Raw genomic sequence first — 12,118 nt, 5'->3', positions numbered from 1 at the left:
TAAACACATATGTATGTCACGAGATATTTATTAACTGTGTAACTATAAAAATTTATCGATAATATTAATAATTTATTTACATGATTTTGATTATGTTAGGGTGCAGTAATTGTTCATGCTGGATAGAACAATCGAAATGTAATGTTTGTGTTGCTGCACGATTTAAAACATTCGAGTTGCACTATTACCATCAGCTATAACTTTTGATAAAGTGGCAAACATTCGATCCTACAATTGTTATTAGACCCAAAGTCACGTGTTCGATTTTCATTTATTACAAGTAATGCAATTATTGAGATGGTAGTTATTGGGATGCAATAATTCTCTATACTGAGTAGAACAATCGAAATGTACTGTTGTGTTGATGTACGTTTTAAAATATTTGATTTGCACGATTACATATTTACATCTAGTTATATCTTTTGGTAGAGTGACAAACACTCAATCTTAAAAATTAGAATAACTAAAATTGATCGTCTTTATATAATTACAAAACTACTAATGATTAAACAAAAAATAAATAACTAAAGACGTTATAGTCGAATACATACAAAATTAAAATTGACATTTTACTTGTTATCTATTCAAGTGATGTTCAACCTAGACTCAGATCTAATTTTCGTCGAGTAAAACTATGAGTTGAGTTTATATTAGACCAAACTTAATATTCAAGTAATCGAGTTTTTATCTCAAATCTAACAAAAAATGTAGAGGTTGAGATTTTTTTCATCGTGATTATTATTTTATGATTGTAGATGTCAATTTTTATTCGAAGTGAGATGTCCTCTAATTCACTTTAACTATTTACCTAGACATGTCAAAATGGTCTCGCCAGCTCGCCACCCGCGCAACCCGCCATTAGGTGGGGCAGGGCGGGCCTCTAAATGGCCAACCCATCCCAACCCACTTTGGGCTGCGGGTTAGGCGGGCCGACCTACTTATTTTTTTAAGAAAAAAATGCTACACAGTATCACAGTAAACATAGAAGAAAAATATATTTCAGTCAAATAGTTTCATAAAATACTAAAAACATTGAATTAAGAAATTAAGAAAGCATACAACATAATCCATAAAAGCTGAAGAAGTTAAACAAATACTATAAAGTCAATTCTCATTAAATTCCATTCAATCTTGATCTTCTACGTTAGCATAGAGATTCAGATTTTATTATAGTAAGTGATGGATGCGAGGCTCATGAGAAAAATAAGGAAGAAATAAGGCGAACATTGTTCAATTTTATATATATAGTAATGTAACCATTTTCAGACACGGAGCTAAGTGGGGGTGGTGGGTGCAGTCGTCCCTCAATTTTTCTAATATGTCTTTTGTGAGACGGTCTCACGAATTTTTATCTGTAAGACATGTCAACCCTACTGATATTCACAATAAAAAATAATACTTTTAGAATAAAAAGTAATACTTTTTCATTGATGACCCAAATAAGAAATCTGTTTCACAAAATACGACATGTGAGACCGTCTCACACAAGTTTTTGTTTTTTTTTTCAAAGGCTAAGGTACTATAAATTATTTTTATTTCTCTCATAAATTTGTTCTTACCTCTCTTAAAATTTTTAATATAGTTTTCTCGTTTCCTAATTTTGTTTGTTCATATATATTTAACCGATATTTGGTCATGCTTGCGTCATTGATATTATTTGATTTATTCCTTCTGTTTTTCTAATATTCAAAAACGTAATTAAGAATAATCGTGGTGCAGCATGCTAAATGCTTACCAACAAGTTGACTATGTTTTGAGTTCAATAATACATAGTCAAAAAATTATTTTCACATTATAATTTACTAATCCCAAATAGAATCATGAAATATTAATACATTATAATTTTTTTTAACATAAAATTACATTGGATATATGTTAAGTCTTGGAGTTTAATCAACTATGAATTAGATTGTAAATAAATATTGTCAGATCCCTAATTAAAAGTAAACCCGACTAGATTTGACTGACCCAAACACTATTCATTTGGTGCGATTTTTGGTATATAACAGGTATTGATTTTTATACACAGACGGTTTTTATAACGTGCATCATTTAATTTACAAGAATTAATATGTGCTACTTATTTGTTGGGGGTGATGCGAAGATTGACTGAACTCTTTAGTTCTAATCTCCAATAAAGGGCCTGCTCTTAGTTCCAACCATCATCTCAAGCAAACAGACAGCACCAGATTTGAAGTAATCCCACCTTTTGATGTGAAAACATTGGAACCACCAGTTACCAAACTGTAAGATTGATTGCAAGATATATCTTTTTATTTGAATTTAAATGATCCGATTGAACTTCATGTATTTCATGTATTAAAACATATTAAGTGTGCTAAACTCGGTGCAGCATAGACTGGACCGTAATAATAACCGTAGAGACAAAGGTACATGCTCGACTTTCCAACAAGTTTCAAACATATTTTAGCACTTCTATCCCTGTGAATCAACACTCATGATAATTATGCTGGTTTTCCTCTAATCTGAAAAAGAATGCTGCTTCCACTTCTCACTTAATGAATCAGTTGTTTTCCTGAAACTAAATCGAAGTGATGAATTTATATATTTTAGTATGCAACAGGTACTTTTTTTTAAAAAAATATTACACTAGAAACTGGAATATATCACATCAAGTGTGTTTCCAAGCTCACACCACGGCTAATGGAGCGTAGTGATCGAAGCTACTCCGACGACCTCTTGTGCTATGATTCGGATTTTTCTTAACACCACCACCGTCCATTTCTCTGCTAGAAATCCCCTTACCAAATGCCACTGAATTTTGCTTATTTTTAAGCTGTAAAACGCCATCTTTTGCAGCTCCTCCCTGTACAAGAATCCTAATAATCCCTGTATAGTTTAAAGATTCGGCAATTTGAACGGCTGTAACACCCTTATTGGTTTTTGCTTCAACGTCAGCTCCTCTCTTTACGAGCAATTCGATCACTTCCGCCTGCCCCGACTCTGCCGCACAGTGCAACGCCGTGTATCCATCTTCATCTTTTGCATTAACATCGATGCCCCTTTCGATTAATACTCGTGTCACTTCGCTACGTCCCTTAAATGAGGCCCGGTGAAGTGCGGTCCAGCCGTTCTGGTCCCTCCCGTGAATCGATGCCCCGTTCTCAAGAAGCTTATGGATCATCCTCAGCTCTCCCTTCCTCGCGGCCGTACATAGTTTGTCGGCAAGTTTTAAGGCGTTAAATAGCTTTGCGTGCCCGTTTTCAACAGCAAGATCGTAGGCCGTCTTCCGTTGTTTGTTCCTTATATCTTTATTCGCCCCTTTATGGAGCAAAAGTTTCACCAGTTGCTCATCTCCTAAGTTGGAGGCTATGTGCAGAGGTGTGTCACCATCACTTGTGTTTCGAATATCGCATCTAGCGGCATTGGCGAGCAGCAGCCGGGCACAGTCTTTTCTTTTCTCTTCGACGGCTATGTGCAGTGCAGTGTTTCCGTGTTTTGTAAGCGAATTCGGATTAGCACCTTTGAGTAAAAGATGCCTGAGAACTTGAACATGGCCATTCCCTGCAGCAAGATGGATTGGACCCCAAGTGGAAAATTCTGATCTTTCCGGGCTGGCTTTGTGAGCCAAGAGTAGCTCAACTATTAGTTCTTCCCCCGAGGCAGAAGCCGCCTCGAGTGGGCTCGATCCGGTTCTGTTAGTAGCCTCAATATCAGGCTCGAATTCAAGCAACAACTGGACCAAATCAGGCCTACTCTGAGCAATAGCCAAGTGTAACAAAGAACTTCCCTCAGAATCAACAGAATCAGCGGCTCTCGAATTCGGGTCACTCTTTTCAAGAACCTCCCTGATTTCATCCATACAACCTCTAGCTACCAAACTGCTCAAAACCATCGATCCAACAAACATGATCTTGATCCCACTATCAGAATACACCTGCTTCTTCTTGTTAGTGAACCAATAGTTGGGAACCGAATCATAAGTCGATGTTGGATTCTTGACACCTGCTCCGGGAGCCACCACACTTTGCAAAATGAACGAATCATCACAATGCGGGTACCGGTATGGAAGCAAAGAATTCGGGGAAAGATGGTAAGTGATTTCAAGTGTGAGTGTGATCAGAGGTAGTATGATCCCGGAGTGCGGGACAACTGTGTACCGTGTCTTGTTCAACGGTTGGATGCGAAATGCAACAGGCATGGTGTGCATAACGTTGCGTAAACTGATGGAACCAGAGCATTTCTGCCCCTGTTCGATTTTGATCGCCACAGTGTTGGATGGCTCCAAGCTTATTAGCCTGTCCATTCTTGGAATTCTTCACTCTTTCAAGTTAAATGTTTTGCAATGGTATATGAAGATCATTTGTTGAAAGTGTAAAACTCCAACCAACTGAATGGAGTGGCAAAATATATGAAGAGGAATAATTCAGCAGCCGGCTTTAGCAAGGCAGCGCCACTTGTTGGAGTTGAAATCAATGAAGACTTGTTCTATTCTCTGTCCGACTTGTGAAATCAATGCATGTATATTTTAATTTAGAATATAAGTTTGTGCATAATAAATTTTCATTAAAACATATAATTATGTTAAAATGATTATTCTCTATCTAATTTTCAGTTTGAATTTTTGTTTTAGTATTTTTTTGCATAAAATAAGAGTAATGTAGGAAAGTGAAATAGTTTGTGAAAGAAACCTTAAATCTATTTTAGACATCAAACTTAGTTAACACAAATATCTCTTGATTTATAAAGTAATATGCATAGTATAAATTAATTCAATTGTGAGTAAGAATGGGCCTAGGAATTGTTGTAAACAGGACAATTTTTCCATGTTGATTGAATATTTATAATCAATTTAATAATTTCAGGCTTAAAAAAAATCAAATTCTTCTCACGTGGTGATATTTTTATGGCAGAAATTAAACAATGTTACATAAAGAACTCAAAAAAATAAAACTCAACATAATTTTTTGCTTTTTTCTCGAGGTCATTTTCAGTGCCTTGTAATGTTTTCTGGCGGTAGAAAAAAAATATTCGCGTTAAAGTTAAAGAATTAAAATAGTTTGAACTAAAAATTACTCGTGCACAGTAAATTAAACACATCAGAGTGAATGAAAAAAAAATGTCTGAGATTGTAAGAGCACCAGAGAGATAGAATGTCGAATCAGGGGATCCTTCTGTTATTGTCGATCCTGAAGTCTCTACCTACATTAGAAAGCTTTTGTTCCCGACCCGATACGAGAAGAAGGAATCCGTGCATAACTTTAACGGGCCAAGGGTAGGCAGTCGTTCCAACTAAAGAGGCAGAAATAGGGGTAGTCGGGAACAAACAGAATCTAAAAATGACTTTGGAGATTTATACGCAAATTAAAAAGTTTTGTTTATTGACTTGGGCTAGTAGTCATTATGATTTGCATCTCATACCTTACAAACTTGTGATTATCCAAGTTTATTATAATTGGATTTAAGCTCTAATCTTATCCAAAAATTGGGACTTTGTTGCAAGAGGTACTATAAGTCATCGCCTTTATTGAAAGAAAGAGAAACTTTGCAGGAAAACAAAAAAGATCAAATAAATTAAACAGAAAGATTGGACAAAATATATTTATTTTTATTATTTATAAATTGCATATAAAAGCATAACAAATACGATAATCAGATCACCACATGTAACATACATAGTAAGATTGGTAGACAATTTATAAACACAATACTTCATTTTATTTTCTTCGCTTTCCCCTTATTTGCAATCTAAAGACAAGTGGAAAACATGAAAGCAAACCCCATAACCTAAAAAATTAAGAAATCAAAAGGTCAGAGGAAACGTTAGCTAAACCATTGATAAATAAGGGAAAAAAATGAAATATCCTAAGAGGATAAAAAGAAAAAAAATCAAATATTTCAAAAACCCCTTAGAAAAATAAAGTTTTTATCATCTTCAACATATAACCAGAAGCTAATAATATTTCACGATTGTACCTTATACTTAGATACCATAAGTTTAATCGCTGTCGCTGCTGCTGCTGCTGCTGTCCCCATGGTCGTGTCCATGTTTTTTGCTTTTTCTTTCTTTCTTCTTCTTATCTTTTCCGCCCTCGCCATGGATCTTGCCCTTTATCTTATCTGCCACACCCTCCTTCCGTTCGGGCTTGTGCTCGCCGTACCCATGTTCGGGCTTTATGAACTGGGCGTGGCCTTCACCCTTGTGCTCGTTGTGTTTCTCGCCTTCCTTCTTCCCACCCTTGAACTTCTCTTCTATCTTGTGCATGATTCCAGCCATTTTTTTTTTTACTTTATATTTTTCAAACCCTAAAGATGCAAATTATATTGAATGCAATAATATATTGAGTAGATATATAGATCGTGTTTGTTTGATGAGAAGTTGGGAGCGAGTTTACATATTTATAGGCACTAGAAAGGGAGACGAATATATTCTTTATCTATTTAAAATTATATATCTACAACAAATTATTTTACGAGAATGTCTCATGTGTACGATTTACCCGATTCATATCTAGAATAAAAAATAATATTTTTGAAATTTAAAATAATATTATTCGTCGTACAAAATTGACTCGTGAGACGGTCTCATATAAGTTTTTGTGAGAATATTATAAAATATCAAACTATTATGCATATAATTAAATAAGAGATCAATATCTTAGTCAACTTTGATATGTGAAATAATCCAAATGAATGTTTACAAATTACATATACATGTATATCTGTGTATATACACACAAATATTATACACATTGATGGAAAATATAGAATTACATAATATTTCGAGGGAAGAAAGTGGAAATTGATTATTAATATCCAATGCATACTATATTAATTATTATATTCTATATTTTCCAAACACTGCCACGATTGAGACTTGTGAATCTAGAAATAAAGGATGGAGATGCTTTCATATTATTAAAAGAAAAAAGGACACGTTTCATCATATCGAGAAACAATAGCGTATTCATTTCGTTGAATTATTGAGGCTTCCACGAAATGCATCATGCCACGTCGATTTATATATTTCAAAATTATTTTTAACAAAATTTTGGAACATTATTTCAAAATTATTCGACATTAACAATTTAATTCATGTGTCCCGATCAATGTGTCGGGTTGTCGACTCTGAACGAATGCTTGAATCACTTTCATGTTGAAAGGATATTGTATGAACCAAAACTTGCCGACATACTCAGAATTTGACATCCTGGCTAGGTTGAGGTTCCATTTCTATTCAATGGAGCATGTGTGCAATTTTATTTAATCAACTAAAAAATTAATTTGCATTTCACTAATTAAATATGAATTAATCCACTAAAAATGTTTATAAATCATAAAAATAAATGAAGAATAAACCGAAAAAATAGATAGATAAGATAATGCATGTTATGAGACGATCTCACGAATTTTTATCTGTGAGACGGATCAACCCTACCGATATTCATAATAAAAAATAATACTCTTAACATAAAAAATAATACTTTTTCATAGATGACCCAAATAAGAGATTCGACCCACGAAATTCATCCGTGAAACTATCTCACAAGAGTTTTTGTGTTTCTATGAGTAACAAAGTCAGATTTTTTTATTTTTATTTTTCAAATTTCAGCCAGAATCAAAATGGCCCAAACATTTTGGTTAATTATGTAAAACTTCAGGTGTTTACACGTATGATTTTTGTGAAACGAGTTGTGACCAGAAGAAATTGCTTGCAGTGTATAGACTTCACACTCAAAAACAACTCACAAAAGTTTATTCTTAAATTTTAATATTCGTCACCAGGTTGGAAACAAAAACTTAAATTAGTACATCACTGTACATTAAATTTTATCGCCAATCAGACATAATGTGATGTGCAGAAGCTTGTCCGATCACCTGATTGCTCCAAGTAAATTGGCACCATCAAGTTTTGCACCTTCCAGATCCTGTCAAAACATATCAAGACAAATATTGATTTGCAGACACGTAGTGTGAGTGTTCTCCACTGGTTGTGGCTCGAGTTTAAAAGTCTTTCCCTTTGCTGAATGACTTACCGCGTCGCGAAGATTTACATCCCGCAAATAAGCTCTCTGTAGATTTGCACCTCTCAAGTTTGCATTAGTTAACTTCGCGCCCTGCGATACACATACCAAATGCCATCACGAGTTTAGCTGAAGACAATGACATCCTATTACTGAGACTAGGTAACTTTTCAGTGCAAAGAACCAGTTTTGATTGTTTCCGGGGTCAATGCAATCGATTTAAGATGAGAAATTTGAACACCGCAAAAGAAAGTTATTTTTAAGAAAAAGAATTACTTGGTATACTTGAGATAACAAGTAGAATTGTTCGGCACAATACAACAATGAGATTAGAAGCATAATTCTCCTACATACAATTTTGTGATGGTACTAGGAAATAAATTGCATCAAACAAATAAAGTTTTTTTACCTTCAGATTTGCTCCTTCAAGATTAGCTCCTTCTAAGTTGGCATTGGTTAGATCAGCAGTCTGAAATAGTTAAAAAAATGGCTTTCTTCAATAAATAGTGTCAAAAAATAAATCTTGACAGTATTTCAAAAGAATTGGGATAATACCTGCAGATGTGCAGAACGTAACTCTGCTCCGCAAAAGCTGCAGTTTATCAAGCAAGCATCTGTAATATGAAAAATTACAATTTAATACATAATTATAACCTCCGAAACTTGCAACATACTTAAAAACATTAAAAACCTTTAAACAAACAGAGGCACATATGTACAAAGTATATCTTTCTTGAAACTCATGTACAGAAGAGCCTGGTCGTGAAGAACTACGAATACGTATTTTCAACATACATATTTGAAGTGCGGAGAGAATCACCTTGTAGATTTGCACTCTGGAGGTTGGCCCCAGCTAAGAGCGCCCCACGAAGATTAGCCCCCGTAAATTCACATCTTTCATAGGCAAATTAAATTCATTAGAGACGACAAAGAATACATATGAACTTAAACCAAATAACAATTCCAGCAGGAGTCACATATTCTTATCCCAGAAATTCATGTGCTGGAAAGCATTACGTAGGAATCTACTCCAAACAAATGATAATAAAAATCAAAGTACTCCCTGAAACAATAAAACTCCTTATACTGATAATCTTACTCTCTCAATGTTGCGTTGTGAAATATGGAACCCTCGGCATCCACATCCTGTCACAAAATTAAAACATTCTAATATGATGAATATCACAAGTGTCTTCATATTATAAAGTTCCAAAAAGAAAAAAAATAAATCCCAGAAATGCGGTTTTGGGCTGCTAGCAACCAGAAAAGGAAACTAGTGGATTTAACTTCTTAATGTTCAAAAGAACCAAACTGTATCCTTTATCTTACATTCATATATCAGTTAAGAACCAACAAATATGCATAAAATTCCACAAGCATACATGCACAAGTAGTTTTATCACAATCAAGATTTTAAAAAAAAAGGAAAAAAATTAGTCACGAACTGTAAGAGATGACATAATTTCATATTTTCCATAAATCCAAAGTCCCATTACACATTATCTTCTATACGATGGAGGGGACAAGAATGTAAAATTTAAAAGCATAACATATATAATCTATAAATAGTCTCCATAAAAGTCCTAGCATTTCTTTTTATGATCTACTGTCTGCAGTTTAAAGCACAACTTTCCAATAGATTAAAACATATACATACATTCTTAAAATAAATAACAAATACATACATGTTACAGGAGATGTGCAGCACCAACCATCTATGAAGGAGAATAATTTACATTTTCCACTCAAAAGAGATTATAATACTCACCTTAAACTTCGCACATTGGAGATTGGCGCGTGAGAAGAAGACATTTTTTAGACATGCATAACTGAAGTCCACAAAAGATAGGTCCTACATTTTAAACAAAAGTTGCAAGAAGCTGAAGAGAGTAGAGGACAAGTTGAATGGAAGCCAGGAAAAAATTAGGAAATTCATGGACATAAATTCTCTACAGTTGGTTAAAGAAAGCATGATCAACCACACTGATAGCCAAAACTTATCCATCTTATAGCAAGCCGCATGGATTACAGATAAACCACAAACCACATGCTTTGAAGCAAAAAATTAATGCGATTTTCTTAATAAATTTATAATAAACTCCAATGGAAATAATGGGTCTTATCAGACATGATCATGTGAGCCAATTCACATGATAAGCTAAAAGGAACAAATGACTTACATTGAATAGCTAACAAACACCTGTTTCATAACCCATGAAGGAATATTAAAACCTTGTAAATTATTTACTAGTTTTATATTTTCCTTTTCCTCAATTGTCTACTTTTCTCTAGCTTTGGGATATTATAACAAGGCAAAAGAACTCATCACAACATCAGAACTCAGTTAAAGATTTCAGTCCAGTGGAAACATGCATCAGACTCGATTAGTAAGATAAGTAAAGTAGTACCAGTTTTGAAAGATCAAGTCCAGAGAGATTGACTCCTCGAAATCTGACTTTCTCAGACTGAATGCATTTAATAATATCAATGCGTGTCAGTTCAGTACCCATCTCCTCATCCACCTTCCTCTTGATCAACGACGTTTTAATCCCATCAATCAAGCCCTGGAAAATACATGGCATTTTCAGATATGCTCATTAACAAATAGAGTAAGGCAAAGGAAGGATAATCGCCCCCCTGACCTGAAAATTTATTCTATATTTTCTCAAATCCAAATTTCTTTCCCCTCCATCTTTTTGGCTATGAAGTGTGCTACAAAAATAGTTTTCAACTGTGGCTTATGAATTATGATCCTATTTAACAAAAGAAAAAGAAAAAGAAAAAAAATCTCCCCATGCATGGACTGAAATTTATTTTAAAAAAATACTTGTCATCGATTTTTAAAGTAGAAGAAATATTATCATTTAATAAAAGAAAGGTCACAAAAAAGAACTTGAAAGAAACAAGCACATTATTCCCGGTCACATGCAACGCTTGCCACATAATTTAAATATCTCATCATTAATAAATAATTAGGAACTATCTAAAACAACGTGATTAACAAACAGTAAGGAATGACTCACAAGAAGCTGGAAATATTCAGCCTCTCTCAAAAGCCCAGAATATTCACAATCTTCCAAAATAGGAACTTCACCGTCCCTCAACCAATTCAAAATATGTCGAAAATGTTTCCCATCTCTATCAACAAAAACATAGCCCTGTGGCAACATCAGTAGAAACCATAAATTATATATACTAGCAGAAAAACCATTAAATATTACATCAAAGTTCATACAATGCTGGGGCTTTGACAAGCTTAAAACGACAGATGGAGAGAATTCAGTAAAATAACAAAACACATCTTGAATCAAAATCATGGCTCCTTGAAATACATGGCCTCTAACAGCATTCATTTCATGTCTAGCATCTTTTATTTATCTTTCTGTCTAAGCAACGCTTCTCAATTGACAGGTTTGATGATAACATAATGAAACAAAACATAGCTTGGGAATGCATCTCGTGCGGTTGTTATACCTTATCAGTATCCTGACAGATAGTGTGGCGGCCACTGAACATTGCCGCAAGCATTGAATCAGGCTCACGCTGAGTCAGGGTATCGATTGTAGTGCAAAACTTTTTGCCCCCTAAATAACAGAAACACAAAGCTCATCGTATAATACAGGATGAATACTTTCCAAAAATTACGTTCACACAGGATTTCAAAAAACTCCATCAATCTCCCTCAAACTAAAATCCCACTAAAACATATCATCACACTATCACAAAACTAGTTCAGATAACTCTCTACACATGAAACTATCAATGTATTCGAGCAGTCAAAAGATGCAACAGAAAGTAAATAATACAAAATGTCTACAAAATCAGTTCAACTTTCACATAAATATAGCTTCACAGGTGATCAATAGGTGCTGGGATTTCATCAAATCAAGTTCATAATCACAAACAAAAACACAATACGTACACATTATTTTGATAATTACCGATGTTAAGGCGGACCATGTTAGAAGAAGCTTGGGAGAAGGTCATTTTCCAAATATTGAGGTTTTTGAGCTGATAATTATGGATAATTCCGACTTCTGAGAAAGCTGGAATCTTGCGGTGGTGGGTTGGTATTAAAACGACGACGCACAGATGAAATGATGTCGGCAAACGAAAACAAAGGTCGAAATAAA

The 12,118-nt window shown here is 34.3% G+C and overlaps 2 protein-coding genes across 4 annotated transcripts; both read right to left on the bottom strand.

Annotated features, from left to right (window-relative positions):
* Window positions 1-2,317: 2,317 nt before the first annotated feature.
* Window positions 2,318-5,748, bottom strand: LOC140985161 (protein VAPYRIN-like). 2 transcript variants are annotated; one of them, XM_073452935.1, is made up of 2 exons: window positions 4,122-5,748; window positions 2,318-3,986 (listed from the first exon to the last, which is right to left on the bottom strand). In XM_073452935.1, the coding sequence occupies exons 1-2, from the start codon at window positions 4,265-4,267 to the stop codon at window positions 2,651-2,653; spliced, it is 1,482 nt and encodes a 493-aa protein (XP_073309036.1). In that variant the 5' UTR covers window positions 4,268-5,748; the 3' UTR covers window positions 2,318-2,650. The 2 variants fall into 2 exon arrangements, with proteins under 2 accessions (XP_073309036.1, XP_073309030.1); XM_073452929.1 differs by having other exon boundaries at window positions 2,319-5,748.
* Window positions 5,749-7,673: 1,925 nt separating this feature from the next.
* Window positions 7,674-12,118, bottom strand: LOC140985147 (FH protein interacting protein FIP2-like). Of its 2 annotated transcripts, none has more exons than XM_073452911.1 (11): window positions 11,927-12,118; window positions 11,460-11,569; window positions 11,009-11,143; window positions 10,394-10,549; window positions 9,754-9,837; window positions 9,085-9,131; window positions 8,806-8,879; window positions 8,541-8,599; window positions 8,395-8,454; window positions 7,998-8,078; window positions 7,674-7,889 (listed from the first exon to the last, which is right to left on the bottom strand). In XM_073452911.1, exons 1-11 carry the CDS (start codon window positions 11,970-11,972, stop codon window positions 7,836-7,838), a joined length of 906 nt encoding a protein of 301 aa, XP_073309012.1. In that variant the 5' UTR covers window positions 11,973-12,118; the 3' UTR covers window positions 7,674-7,835. The 2 variants fall into 2 exon arrangements, with proteins under 2 accessions (XP_073309012.1, XP_073309021.1); XM_073452920.1 differs by having other exon boundaries at window positions 11,908-12,065.

Source organism: Primulina huaijiensis, chromosome 1 (assembly GCF_012295235.1).
Source record: "Primulina huaijiensis isolate GDHJ02 chromosome 1, ASM1229523v2, whole genome shotgun sequence".
NCBI lineage: Eukaryota > Viridiplantae > Streptophyta > Magnoliopsida > Lamiales > Gesneriaceae > Primulina > Primulina huaijiensis.
This window is presented reverse-complemented; position numbering and strand designations above follow the sequence as displayed.